Here is a 12,245-nt window from a genome sequence, read left to right on the forward strand (position 1 = left end):
TGGGGCTTAGGTGTGGATTAGAGCACAGTGCCGGCTCTATACTGACATAACTCAATTATCAGTAATTATCACCCAGGAATTAAATCAATCCTTCTGCAGGAAGACACACTCTTAATGCTACAATCAGTTTCTTTGCACGATGGGGATGCAAGTCAAATTTACACCAACAGCTACATTTAGAAACATGATGTACTCACACATGCATTCGCGCATGTATGTATGTACCAGCATGGTGGTCTATGATTATAACCAGATTGACTGTTGGGGCGTACTGTATTTGGTGGGATCAGCACCGAAAGCTCAGCTTGCTCTTTCATGGCAGCTGGGTCTAAGGTGATGTCAGCATGAGGGAATGACATCATTGGCAAAGAGCAGAAGCGCATTGTGATGCGGAGCAGAAGCTCCTCCCCCGGCATTGTGATGCCTGTACATTAATAAGTCCAGGAACAGGACTGATTGGGTACAGCACCACACTGGCTGATGGGAAATGTTTTGTCTTTTTTACAGACGAGCATAAAGGAGGGGCTTCTGCTGAAACAGACCAGCTCCTTCCAGCGGTGGAAAAAGCGCTACTTCAAACTGAGGGGCAGAACACTCTACTATGCCAAGGATTCCAAGGTAGGCCTTCACCTGGACACACCCACCATTCTTGCACCCTGAGGCTTCAGCTGGTATGACACCTAATGCCACACATAACCAATCATCCTACTGTGTCACAGACTCCCAACACCCAACTCCCAACACCCATAATCTGCAAATCAGTCCCTTTAGCTGTAGATCACATGACTATACCCAACGCCCAACTCCCAACACCCATAATCTGCAAATCAGTCCCTTTAGCTGTAGATCACATTACTATACCCAACACCCATAACCTTCAACCCAGTCCCTTTAGCTGTAGATCACATGACTATACCAAACACTCAACACCCATAACACCATATGGGGGGTGGGATTGGGGGGGCAGGGACAAGTTGGGTGAGAGTAACCGCCGACTCTCAGTGAGGTAAGAGGGGCTCAGACAACAGCCGTGTGGCTCTCAGGGTAAGAGCGGCTCCAGACCAATGGCCTGTGTGCCTGTCGCAGGGTAGAGGCGGGCAGACTAAACCTGTGGGCTCAGGGAAGAGGGGGGCTCCAGACCTAATGGCCCTGTGTGGTTGCCCTGTCGCAGGGGGTAAGAGGCGGGCCCAGCAACAGCCTGTGGCTTCAGGGGAGAGCGGCAGACCTAACAGCCCCTGTGTGGTTACCCTGTCGCAGGGGGTAAAGGGCGGGGCTCCAGACCTAACGCCCTGTGTGGTTGCCCTGTCGCAGGGGGGTAAGAGGGCGGGGCTCCAGACCTAACGGCCCTGTGTGGCTCTCAGGGGGGTAAGAGGGCGGGGCTCCAGACCTAACGCCCCTGTGTGGCTCTCAGGGGGGTAAGAGGGCGGGGCTCCAGACCTAACGGCCCTGTGTGGTTGCCCTGTCTCAGGGGGGTAAGAGGGCGGGGCTCCAGACCTAACAGCCCCTGTGTGGTTGCCCTGTCGCAGGGGGGAGAGGCGGGCTCAGACCTAAGCCCTGTGTGGCTCTCAGGGGGGTAAGAGGGCGGGGCTCCAGACCTAACGGCCCTGTGTGGTTGCCCTGTCGCAGGGGGGCGGCGTGCTGTCCCGGTGGCAGGAGCGGGCCTACCGTGTGTCCCGGAGCCGGGTGTGCTGGAGGGTGCTGTCCGTGTGCTGGACGGGGCCCCGTCGCGCCCCCCCGCACCTGGGCGCCAGCGGCTCGGAGGAAGGGTTGGTGGCAGTTCGGGTCAGCAGCAGCGGCCTCCAGTTCTTACGAGCGCCGAAGCTCTATTGGCTGGCCTCCCGTGCATCCGCTTGTCCACCGCGTATCGCAGACGGCATTACCCAGCATGCCTGCTCTCCGCCCGCTCCTCATTCGGTCCGGAATGAGGGAGAGCAGAGCAGCACCCCCTGGTGATGCCGCTCATGACCCATTCCCCACCCCCCAGCTCAAACCCATGTTGGGGGCCGAGGGATGGGGCCACTGTCTTTGTCCCACAGGGCTCAGTCCATCCATAGAACTCAAACTCCCATGAGCACAGGAGGAGGAAGCGCTCGGTGTCTCTGACCTCATCGCTGTTTCCTGTACGCTGTTTCCTGTACGCTTTCCGAGTCCAGCCTCCAGCCTGCTTCATTATCCACGTTTTCTCTCTGTGCTGAGTCAAGGCTCAAATTCACCCCCTAAATCAGAACAGCGACGGTCACAAAATCGCTAAAAAAGGGACCCAGTCTGCAATCCTGTTCTTACAGCAGCACAATCCCACAGATCTGGTCTCCCTGAATGCCAAAACACAACCACATTTATCACATTATGCCCTGCATTTCTTTAGCCTGACATCCAATTTTGTGATTTCAGTTTTGGACACAAGTACCAGAGTCATTGCTAGAACTCCAGCACCAGTTTCTCCTGGACCCGCAATAGAAGAGGAATATAGAGAATGAATATATCCAGGAACTCATAATCGGTTGAGAAAGGAATTTAAAATGATCAGTCTTCAGTCTTTGGCCTTGGAAAAGGTTTTATAATTTTTTGACGAGCAGTCAAATAGGCCGAGCTGTCCCACCCTGGGGGTGGGGAAAACCCCAGCAAAATGTGGAGGGGGGGGGGTGGGGGTGCTGGACTTTCCAAACCTGTGACACAGAGGGAGAGAACGCGCCCGGCGGTGCCGGGGTGACGTCATGCCACACGGTCGGAGGCTGGCACAGCTGAGCTGAGGGCACCGTTAGAGGTGGCAAAGCCGCCCCTCGGTCACACCTCCCCCGCTGAGAGCGCTGGACCATTTGCTCAAACGCTGAAACATAAGCGAAAGTGTTACACGTGAACGCCCACATCACAAGGACCCATTCACAGACATAACGTCTACGTCTGAACAGCTGTGGCCCTTGAGAGCTCGAAGCCAACGCCATTGAACATTGCAGGAGTCATTCGATATTTCCACCCCTTGGCTTTTCACAAGCAGCATGGAATTCATGCGGTTAAACAGTTAAGAGTCTAATTAACGAGATTCATGGGGAGGGAAATACCAAACGACCTCCAGCCGTCCAGGGCCACTGCTGAGCATTCCTCCATTTTCACCTCCCCAGATCAGTCATTATATAGAATATAAGGACATATCTGAGTACAGACACACTGGACAGATCTCAGTACAGACACACTGTGGACACATCTCAGTAGAGACACACTGTCGACAGATCTCAGTATAGACACACTGTGGACACATCTTAGGAGAGAGTCAGTGGATAGATCTGAGTTAGTCTCAAATCACACGTTAAATCCACAGACATTTTACAAAGTGATTCTGATACAAAATGCTTATATTAGTTGTAGGAAGGCAAGCAAAGAATCTTGGCCTCACTCTGGCAAAGATGACAACATTCTGATGTGATATAACGAGCAACAACTCCACTGAAGGAGTTTACCTGACAAGCAGCAATGCCATCCATGACCTCCCTTTTAGTCTCTGTTAATGAGGTCATAGGTCATAGGTCATTGCCCCCGTTTACCGTGCCTCCCTGCACTCTCTCCTTCTGTTTACAGTCTCTCATTTTTGACGAAGTGGATCTGTCCGATGCCAGCGTTGCAGAATCCAGCACCAAGAATGTCAACAACAGCTTCACGGTAGGCAGCCATTTTGATGAATTACTTCTGTGCCACGGAACAAGTTAAGGAGGCCTGCTGTAATGTGGTTCCACTCACAGACCATGTAAACACTCTGTAGGAGTGGCCAAGTGACTGTTGGTTCAGGTGGGAACAATTTTAAAGAAACATCACAGGACTAAGAGGACCTCAAACCTCCTGCTGTGAAGAATGTACTGAGCAAGAATATTCAAAACTTTTTGGCTTGTTTACATCTTTTTATAATCTATTTTTGAAAACCATTAGACAAATATTAAAATATGTATTTACCATGGTGTAGCTACACCTTAATCCTAAAAGTTAAATGCTAATCATCTCTATAAATTCTCAACTGAGTAAATTTAAAGGAATTCTAATTTCATTGCTCTTTCTTCAACTGTCTGCTTTTTTCATTTTGAGAGATGAACTGAGAAGTTCTGATTTTTTAAAGAATTTAAAAGAATGGCTGTCTTACACACCCCCCCGCACTGTTCCAAGCGGGGGCTCAGAGGACATGTGGAAGGACAGCATTTTGCATGGGTTTCCAAGTCTCTTACAAAGTCTAAGTGTAACAGTAATTACAGACCACTTTCCCTGCTGAATATATACTTAAAAGAAAAACAACATCTGCAAAGATTAATGAACAGTGTTCTGCCAGTGGTTCTATTATTAGACGGTGATGAAAAAATGTTGCAGGGATTGCTATAGTGTCAGTCTGCATTTGCCTGCACTTGCTGTAGCATCCAGGAATATACGAAACAGGGACTTAACTTTACTACACTGAGGCTGAAAGGAAGTTAAAACAAAACTCTGTTTCTGAAAATGACATTTCATCTGGACTTCAGACCTTTACAGTAAATTTGTTTGTATCAGAAATGTCTAAAAATGAAATAATTCAAAAATATATGCGTGATTCTAAATATTTTCTACAGTGTATGGTCTGAAGAGTACAGAGGTGCTGTTGACTAATTAAAGACTTTTCAGCATTAATTACCATCTGGTTCTGCTTGCCTGTGTGAGGAAACGTGGGCGTGTCCGTTGGAGTCTTCTCTCTGAGCAGCTGGCAGCCTTGCCACAGCAGACTGGCTTTGTGCATCGGTGTGTGTGCCATATACCGTGTACTGTGTACTGTGTGGCGTGTGCCATATACCGTGTGCAGTGTGGCGTGTGCCATATACCGTGTACTGTGTGGCGTGTGCCATGCACCGCGTGCAGTGTGGCGTGTGCCATGCACCGCGTGCAGTGTGGCGTGTGCATCGGTATGGCTGTGTGGTGTGCATGTCGTGTAAACTGTGTGAGCGTGGGGAGCAGCGAGGGCAGCACACTGCTCTATAAACAGCAGACAGCTCCCAGGCCGGCTAAAAAAAGACAGGGAAGTGAAGCAGAGTAAACCTCCAGGGGAAAAGATGAGCTATAAATAGCACCTGTCCCTTTTGTGTCAGAGTGAGTACGTCTTGCACAATGTGACTGCTGCCACTGTGTGAAGCCGAGAAGTGTGTGTTGTGTGTGTGTGTGTGTGCGCGTGTGTGTGTACGCGTGCGTGTCTGAGTGTGTATGAGTGTGCGTGTGTGTATGCACATATGTGTATGTACGTGCTTGTGCACTGTCTGTGTATGTATGCGTGTACTGTGTGTGTGCACGTGTGTGCATGTGTGTATGCCTGTATGGAGTTTTCCTGCAGCATTTAAGACAATTTGCTCAGTTTTTTGCAACGTGCTCTTGGCATACTAATTTACAGTCTATGAGGAAGAGGCGACACCATCTCTCTGCTCGTGAGTTCCTTTTTCAGGAGAGCACATCATGAGAACATCGTGCTGAGAGCAGTGCTATTATCGCACGCTATTTTCTCATGATAATAGCGCTATTATATCATTAGACTCTGTTCAGGTCTTTATTACACTGTGTACCATATCACTGATGAGCTCCAAGCTTGACAAATGTATGTCTTTTCAAAAAGGAGAGAAACATTATTTATCTCTCCAAATAAAGACTCACGGGTGTGCTCAGATTCTGCTGATGGTTGAGTGAAGCCCTTTCTGATGCAATGAAAACCAGTTTATTTTCCAAACTGAAAAAACTGTGAAACGTGCACTCACAGTCTTAATGCATGCACTAACTCTTGAAGAGTAGGCTTGTGTGTGTTTGTGTGTGTGCATGCGGGCGTGCATGTGTGTTTGTGTGCGTGTGTGCATATGTGTGCGTGTGAGTGCGTGAATGTGTGTGTGCGTGTGTGTATGTGTGCGTGTGGGTGCATGCGGGCGTGCGTGTATGTGTGCGCGTGTGTGTGTGAGTGTGTGTATGTGTGCATGTGCATGCATGTCTGTGTAAGATTGGGAAAGACTGACAGGACGTTTTGAAGGGAATCCTCTGAATGATGTCATAATCAGGGGTGGACTTTGCTGTGAGGAAGAGAGAGTGAGAGCAAGAGAGAGGGAGGGAGAGGGAGAGCAAGACAGAGGGAGAGAGAGAGAGGAAGGGAGAGCAAGAGAGACAGGAGAGAGAAAGAGAGAGTGAGAGCAAGAGAGAGGGAGGGAGAGGGAGAGCAAGAGCAAAAGAGGGAGAGACAGGAGAGATAGCAAGAGAGAGAGAGAGAGGGAGAGCAAGAGAGAGGGAGCGAGAGAGAGGGGGAGGTAGCGAAGGCTGTGATTTTCTCCATTTAAAGATGTCTCTCTGCTTCACAGACTTCCAGGGAACAGGTAATGGTGAATTGATTTTAAATAGCAGCAGGCTAATCTTCACCATGGCTTTGGTGCTGACTGAGAAGAGATGTGGATGAAATCTTGTGTGTGTGTGTATGTGTGCGGATGTGTGTGCGCGTGTGTATGTGTTTGTGCGTGTGTGCATAAATATGTGTGCGTGGGTGTGTGTGAATGTGTATAAATATGTGTGTTTGTGTGTGCGTGTGTGTATAAATGTGTGCATGTGTGTGTGAATGTGTACAAATGTGTGCGTGTGTGTGTGCATGTGTATAAATGTGTACGTGTTTGAAGGGGGTGCATGTGGGTAATGCTATTCTGGGGCTTGGCTGCCTGTTGTATTTTTCATAGCTGCATTTTAATACAGCACAGTTATATGGTCTTTGATTAGGGTGGGGGGTGGGGGGGCCTCGGTAGCGGGTTAGATTAGGGTTCTCTCGGGTACGCCTGAAGCGCTGTCTGCACATCCCCAAAGCCGCCGTTAGTTTTGGTTTCAGAAACGCGACTGCTTCACAGCGTGAGCCTGTGTGCTGCTGTGCTTCTGCTCTGTAAGACACAGGTGTGCTGCTGTGCTCCGTAAAGCACAGGTGTGCTGCTATGTCTGTAAAGCACAGGTGTGCTGCTGTGCTTCTGCGCTGTAAAGCATAGGTGTGCTGCTGTGCTCTGTAAAGCACAGGTGTGCTGCTATGTCTGTAAAGCACAGGTGGGCTGCTATGTCTGTAAAGCACAGGTGTGCTGCAGTGCTCTGTAAAGCACAGGTGGGCTGCTGCGTTCTGTAAAGCACAGGTGGGCTGCTATGTCTGTAAAGCACAGGTGGGCTGCTGTGCTCTGTAAAGTACAGGTGGGCTGCTATGTCTGTAAAGTACAGGTGGGCTGCTATGTCTGTAAAGCACAGGTGGGCTGCTATGTCTGTAAAGCACAGGTGTGCTGCAGTGCTCTGTAAAGTACAGGTGGGCTGCTATGTCTGTAAAGCACAGGTGGGCTGCTGTGCTCTGTAAAGTACAGGTGGGCTGCTGTGCTCTGTAAAGTACATGTGGGCTGCTGTGCTCTGTAAAGCACAGGTGGGCTGCTGTGCTCTGTAAAGCACAGGTGGGCTGCTGTTCTCTGTAAAGCACAGGTGGGCTGCTGTGCTCTGTAAAGTACAGGTGTGCTGCTGTGCTCTGTAAAGCACATGTGGGCTGCTGTGCTCTGTAAAGCACAGGTGTGCTGCTGTGCTCTGTAAAGCACAGGTGGGCTGCTGTTCTCTGTAAAGCACAGGTGTGCTGCTGTGCTCTGTAAAGCACAGGTGTGCTGCTGTGCTCTGTAAAGCACAGGTGTGCTGCTGTGCTCTGTAAAGTACATGTGTGCTGCTGTGCTCTGTAAAGTACATGTGTGCTGCTGTTCTCTGTAAAGCACAGGTGTGCTGCTGTGCTTCTGCTCTGTAAAGTACAGGTGTGCTGCTGTGCTCTGTAAAGCACAGGTGGGCTGCTGTGCTCTGTAAAGCACAGGTGGGCTGCTGTGCTCTGTAAAGCACAGGTGGGCTGCTGTGCTCTGTAAAGCACAGGTGGGCTGCTGTGCTCTGTAAAGCACAGGTGTGCTGCTGTGCTCTGTAAAGCACAGGTGGGCTGCTGTGCTCTGTAAAGCACAGGTGTGCTGCTGTGCTCTGTAAGGTACAGGTGTGCTGCTGTGCTCTGTAAAGTACAGGTGTGCTGCTGTGCTCTGTAAAGCACAGGTGGGCTGCTGTGCTCTGTAAAGCACAGGTGGGCTGCTGTGCTCTGTAAGTTACAGGTGTGCAGGCGTCTACACTTTAGGGAGACAGTACACAGGTGCACATTAAGCAGCAGGAATGGGCCGTTTTACAGGGCAAATACAGATCATGTGCTGTTCGGGGGGTTTTGGCAGGAGGAATTCTGGAGGTTGAAGGTACACTTGTGTTCAATTATATTACATATTAATATACTGTGTGTGTGTGTGTGTGTGTGACTGTGTCTGAGTGTGTGACTGTGTATGTGTGTGTGTATGAGTGAGTGTGCGCCTGTGTACGTATGTGTGTGTGTGCACGTACGTGTGTGTGTGTTTGCATACTGTCCTTTGTTCGAGCACCTATGTGTGGGTTTGTTTGAGTGTCTATGCGTTTGTGCTGGCATACGTGTGTAAATGCACTATTGTGAAAGAAGTGTTTGTCTGTGTGTGTGCCTGTGCATTCTATATTAAAATAAGCGCCCAGAGTCTATCAGGACTGTGCCATGTGTTCCTGCTTTAATATGCACAGAAGTGGAGCAGATAGACTGCATGTTGAATAAGTGCCAGAGGCACAGGGAATTTCTTATTTAAGTTTGGCAGAGCAGCTCTTCAGTGTAATATCTCTGTGTCAGAAGTTTATTCCACTAATTGCATGTGCGCCCACGGGGAACATTCTGGTAAAGACAATCTGGTCTTTCAGAGATAGCTCATGATTGTCTTCCAGTGACCATATTTACTGAAAGTGCAGACTGCAGTGAAAATGTCTGTCCAATCAGCAGCAGTGAGCACGCCTGCAGCGTATTTAACCGGTTCAGCCAATCACCGTCCGGTTCAGCCAATCACCGTCCGGTTCAGCCAATCACCGCCCGGTTCAGTCAAACACCGCGTGGTTCAGCCAATCACCGTCCGGTTCAGTCAAACACCGTCCGGTTCAGCGAATCACCGTCCGGTTCAGTCAAACACCGTCCGGTTCAGCCAATCACCGTCCAGTTCAGTCAAACACCATCCGGTTCAGCCAATCACCGCCCGGTTCAGTCAAACACCGTGCAGTTCAGCCAATCACTGTCCGGTTCAGCCAATCACCGTCCGGTTCATTCAAACACCATCCGGTTTAGCTGGTCACCGCACAGTACAGTTATGACCGCTGGCCCAGCACGCCTCTGCTGTTCCGCTGCTTTGGCCGGCTAAGGTCACTCCCCAGACACTGATCGCTGCCTCCCTCACCCTGCATACTCTGCCATCAGACCGATCAGTCACTGGCCTTTTCTATCGGGGATTCTGAATGATTCAGAGCTGTCAGCCACCATCTCAGCCTGCAAGGAGGGATACCTCTATCGCCGCCCTGATGGCCTTGTGTGAGCCCCTTTCCCAGGGCTAAACCCCCTCACTCTCAGTGGCCTGGGACGCAGACTGCAGGAGTTATATAATGCAGGTGTCGGAATGCTAATGTAATTGCTGCACAAATTACATCAGGTGGGGGTGGAAATCGATTGGAGGTTTTTGGCAAAAGCACATCCAATGGACTTCTCAGGTAATACATATCGAGCAAGTGCTTTTATGTTGTAAAACAGTGTTACTTGAGAGCACATTATCTTCACAATAATGAAAGAGCACACCAGGTTTCTGCGGCCTGTAAAATGATTAAATCTCTTCAGATCAGGAAAGAATCTGCGGATAATATAAAGAAAATAAAAGGTGTACAATTCGATGTGTGTGTCCTTTGGCTGTTAAACACCAGACCTGCTGTGGACCTCTTCTCTTTTAATGGCAGCTGAGGAAGGTGGCTGGACTGTGTGTGTGTGTGTGTGTGTGTGCATGTGTGGGCGTCTGTCTTGTGTTTTGAAAGAAGGCTGTGGCAGAACTGTGGATGTTTCAGACATCTCCCCCACACCCCCACATCAGGTCAGGAGGCCTGGTCACATGGCGCCCCCCCGTAAACAACACACTCTACATCTGATTGGACAGCAGAAAGAAACACGCCCTCTGATAAAAAAAGAGGTCTCATCACCAGGGAACTGAGCGTTATACAGGAATGATTTCCACCAGCACATAATTAAGTGTGGCATGGTAATGCTGAGAACGATTGCATGGTCCCGTGTCATTCATGCGCACAGAAGCTTCAGATTAACTGCATTTCCCAGGGAATTTAAAAGTGATTTCCTCAGTTTCAGGACGCCTCCACGGCTGTGAAACCGGATTCTAAAAAAGGTTTCTGACAGATGCTGAGGGACTGCGAGGCAAGGCTGCCGGGAAAAACAGCACATTTATATCCCTCTCGCCGAACGTGTCCCCGTCTTCGCAAGAACACGGAGGATGATTTCTTTATATAGAACGATGGGACGGCCAGGAGCTGGCGTTCTGATGGCGCTGTTCCCCTGCACCCGGGCGATGGGTGCAGTGTTAACGCTCAGGCCTAACGAGTCGTGTCTGAACAGCCGATGTAACGAGCTGGCTGCACAGCAGAGCGCTGGGCTGGGGTTATACGGGCAACTCCCCGCCATTTCAGCATGAGCTTGCAGGGTACAAAGATCGGTGCAGTGTTAGAGCAGAACGCTCTTCACATAACCTTACACACACCTAAAGGAACCTGGGGCCCGTCCTCACGGAACTCGGGTCAGGCTGTGGGTTGGGCTGGGTTGGATCAAGCCGAGTTGGGTTATGTAGGGTCAGGTCTGGCCAGGCTGGGCTTGGTCAGGTTGGGTTGGGTCGGGCCAGGCTGTGCTGGGTCGGGCCGGCAGAGCAGGACTGCAGGGTCCCTAGGGGCCCATCAGGTCCATGGTGCTCTAGAACACAGGCCCCACCCAGACAGACTAAAGCAGAGGAGTGGGGGAGGGGAGGGGGAAGAGTGTAAGACCTAATCAATAAGTAATGAAAGCATTAAAAGCAGAGGTTAGTCTGCTGGGAGCGTTTCAGCAGAGGCGGTCTTTGTTATGAAACAGGCTTTTAGCATCTTCCCAAGCGCTCTGCCCATCACAGTGAATCTCACTCAAGTATTTCGAGGGGGGGCGGATACTTTGGCAGTGCGGGGGGGGGGGCGTTGGTGCGCTCCCGGCTCTCTGTCTTAAAGAAGAGACAGCTCTTCAGCAGCTCAGTGCAGGCAGCTGGCAGTAGCGCTGGAGGAGGTGCTCACACAGGCCAGTTCTCTCTCCAGGTAATTACTCCCTTCCGAAGGCTTATCCTCTGCGCGGAGACCAGGAAAGAGATGGAGGACTGGATCAGCTCGCTCAAGTCCGTTCAGTCCAGAGAGCATTACGAGGTAAGAGGTCTCCTGCTCCGCGCTCTCGCTCGCTCGCTCACTCACCCTCCTCACAACTTCTGCCCGCTCCTCTCCCTGCCTGTGGACGGTCCGCGTTCGTGCGCGCAGGCGAGTCGGGGATTTATACGTGTCCGTCCGCCGCTCCTTAGCTCGGATACGCGTGTTCTGTGATGTTCTTCTAGCCGTCGCTGCTGCCGTATCTAACTCCTGCTCACCTGCCCTCGGGAACAGCCCGTGTCTCATCGCTCCTTTGAGCCGCGTCCTCATCCAGCGTGCGCGGCGAGCTCGTTTTTGTCTCCCGGTATTCCAGCGCCGCGTCTTCCCTCTCCCGCGTCTACGAGCCTCGGCCCCTCCGGTCGGCACTTCAGCCCGGCGAGCCGGTGGCTGCTGGCGCTTTTTCACCGCCAGCCTGAGAGACGAGATGCAGCGCACGCGTCGTAGGGGATTGAGTGCGCTGCGGGGGGCTAAACCGATTTTCTCCCCATGCTGGAGTCTTAAAATCTGAAACTCTTTTTGGCAATATAGCGACCGCTGTACTAAAGCCAACGTGATTACAGCTCACCTGTGGGAAGACGAACCCTGTTTTAAGAGAAAGCACAGACCTTGAATGATGGTCGACAGAAACGTCCACCCCCTTCCCCCCTGACTCTCTCTCAAATAATATATTTAACACCTTTTGGATGCATTGGTTCCCTGGGACCTTCACCCCGGTCCACTGCAGCAGTTGATGCTTAGGTTCCGAGGACGAAACGTGTCCCAGTAGGCGGGGATGGACAGCCTGGTCTCTTTGATGGACAGGATTTCCAGTGTAATCAATAAGACTGTTCACTTCACCCCGATTTCATCTTGTGCTTTATCCTTAACATTTACTTCTGAATTTCATGAAGAATCTTCATTTAGAGTTTTCTTTTTCTTATACT

General features: G+C 50.7%; 1 protein-coding gene across 2 annotated transcripts in view; it reads left to right on the forward strand.

The window, feature by feature from the left end:
• The window catches only part of dgkh (diacylglycerol kinase, eta), a 58,489-nt gene that overhangs the window by 15,758 nt on the left and 30,486 nt on the right, over window positions 1-12,245 (forward strand). For both annotated transcript variants that reach the window (XM_064310719.1, XM_064310718.1), the window contains 4 exons: window positions 508-618; window positions 1,627-1,782; window positions 3,574-3,654; window positions 11,221-11,325. In XM_064310719.1, the coding sequence (XP_064166789.1) occupies window positions 508-618; window positions 1,627-1,782; window positions 3,574-3,654; window positions 11,221-11,325 (453 nt within the window). The remainder of the gene's footprint in view (window positions 1-507; window positions 619-1,626; window positions 1,783-3,573; window positions 3,655-11,220; window positions 11,326-12,245) is intronic.

Source organism: Anguilla rostrata, chromosome 15, assembly GCF_018555375.3.
Source record: "Anguilla rostrata isolate EN2019 chromosome 15, ASM1855537v3, whole genome shotgun sequence".
NCBI classification, from domain to species: Eukaryota; Metazoa; Chordata; class Actinopteri; order Anguilliformes; family Anguillidae; genus Anguilla; species Anguilla rostrata.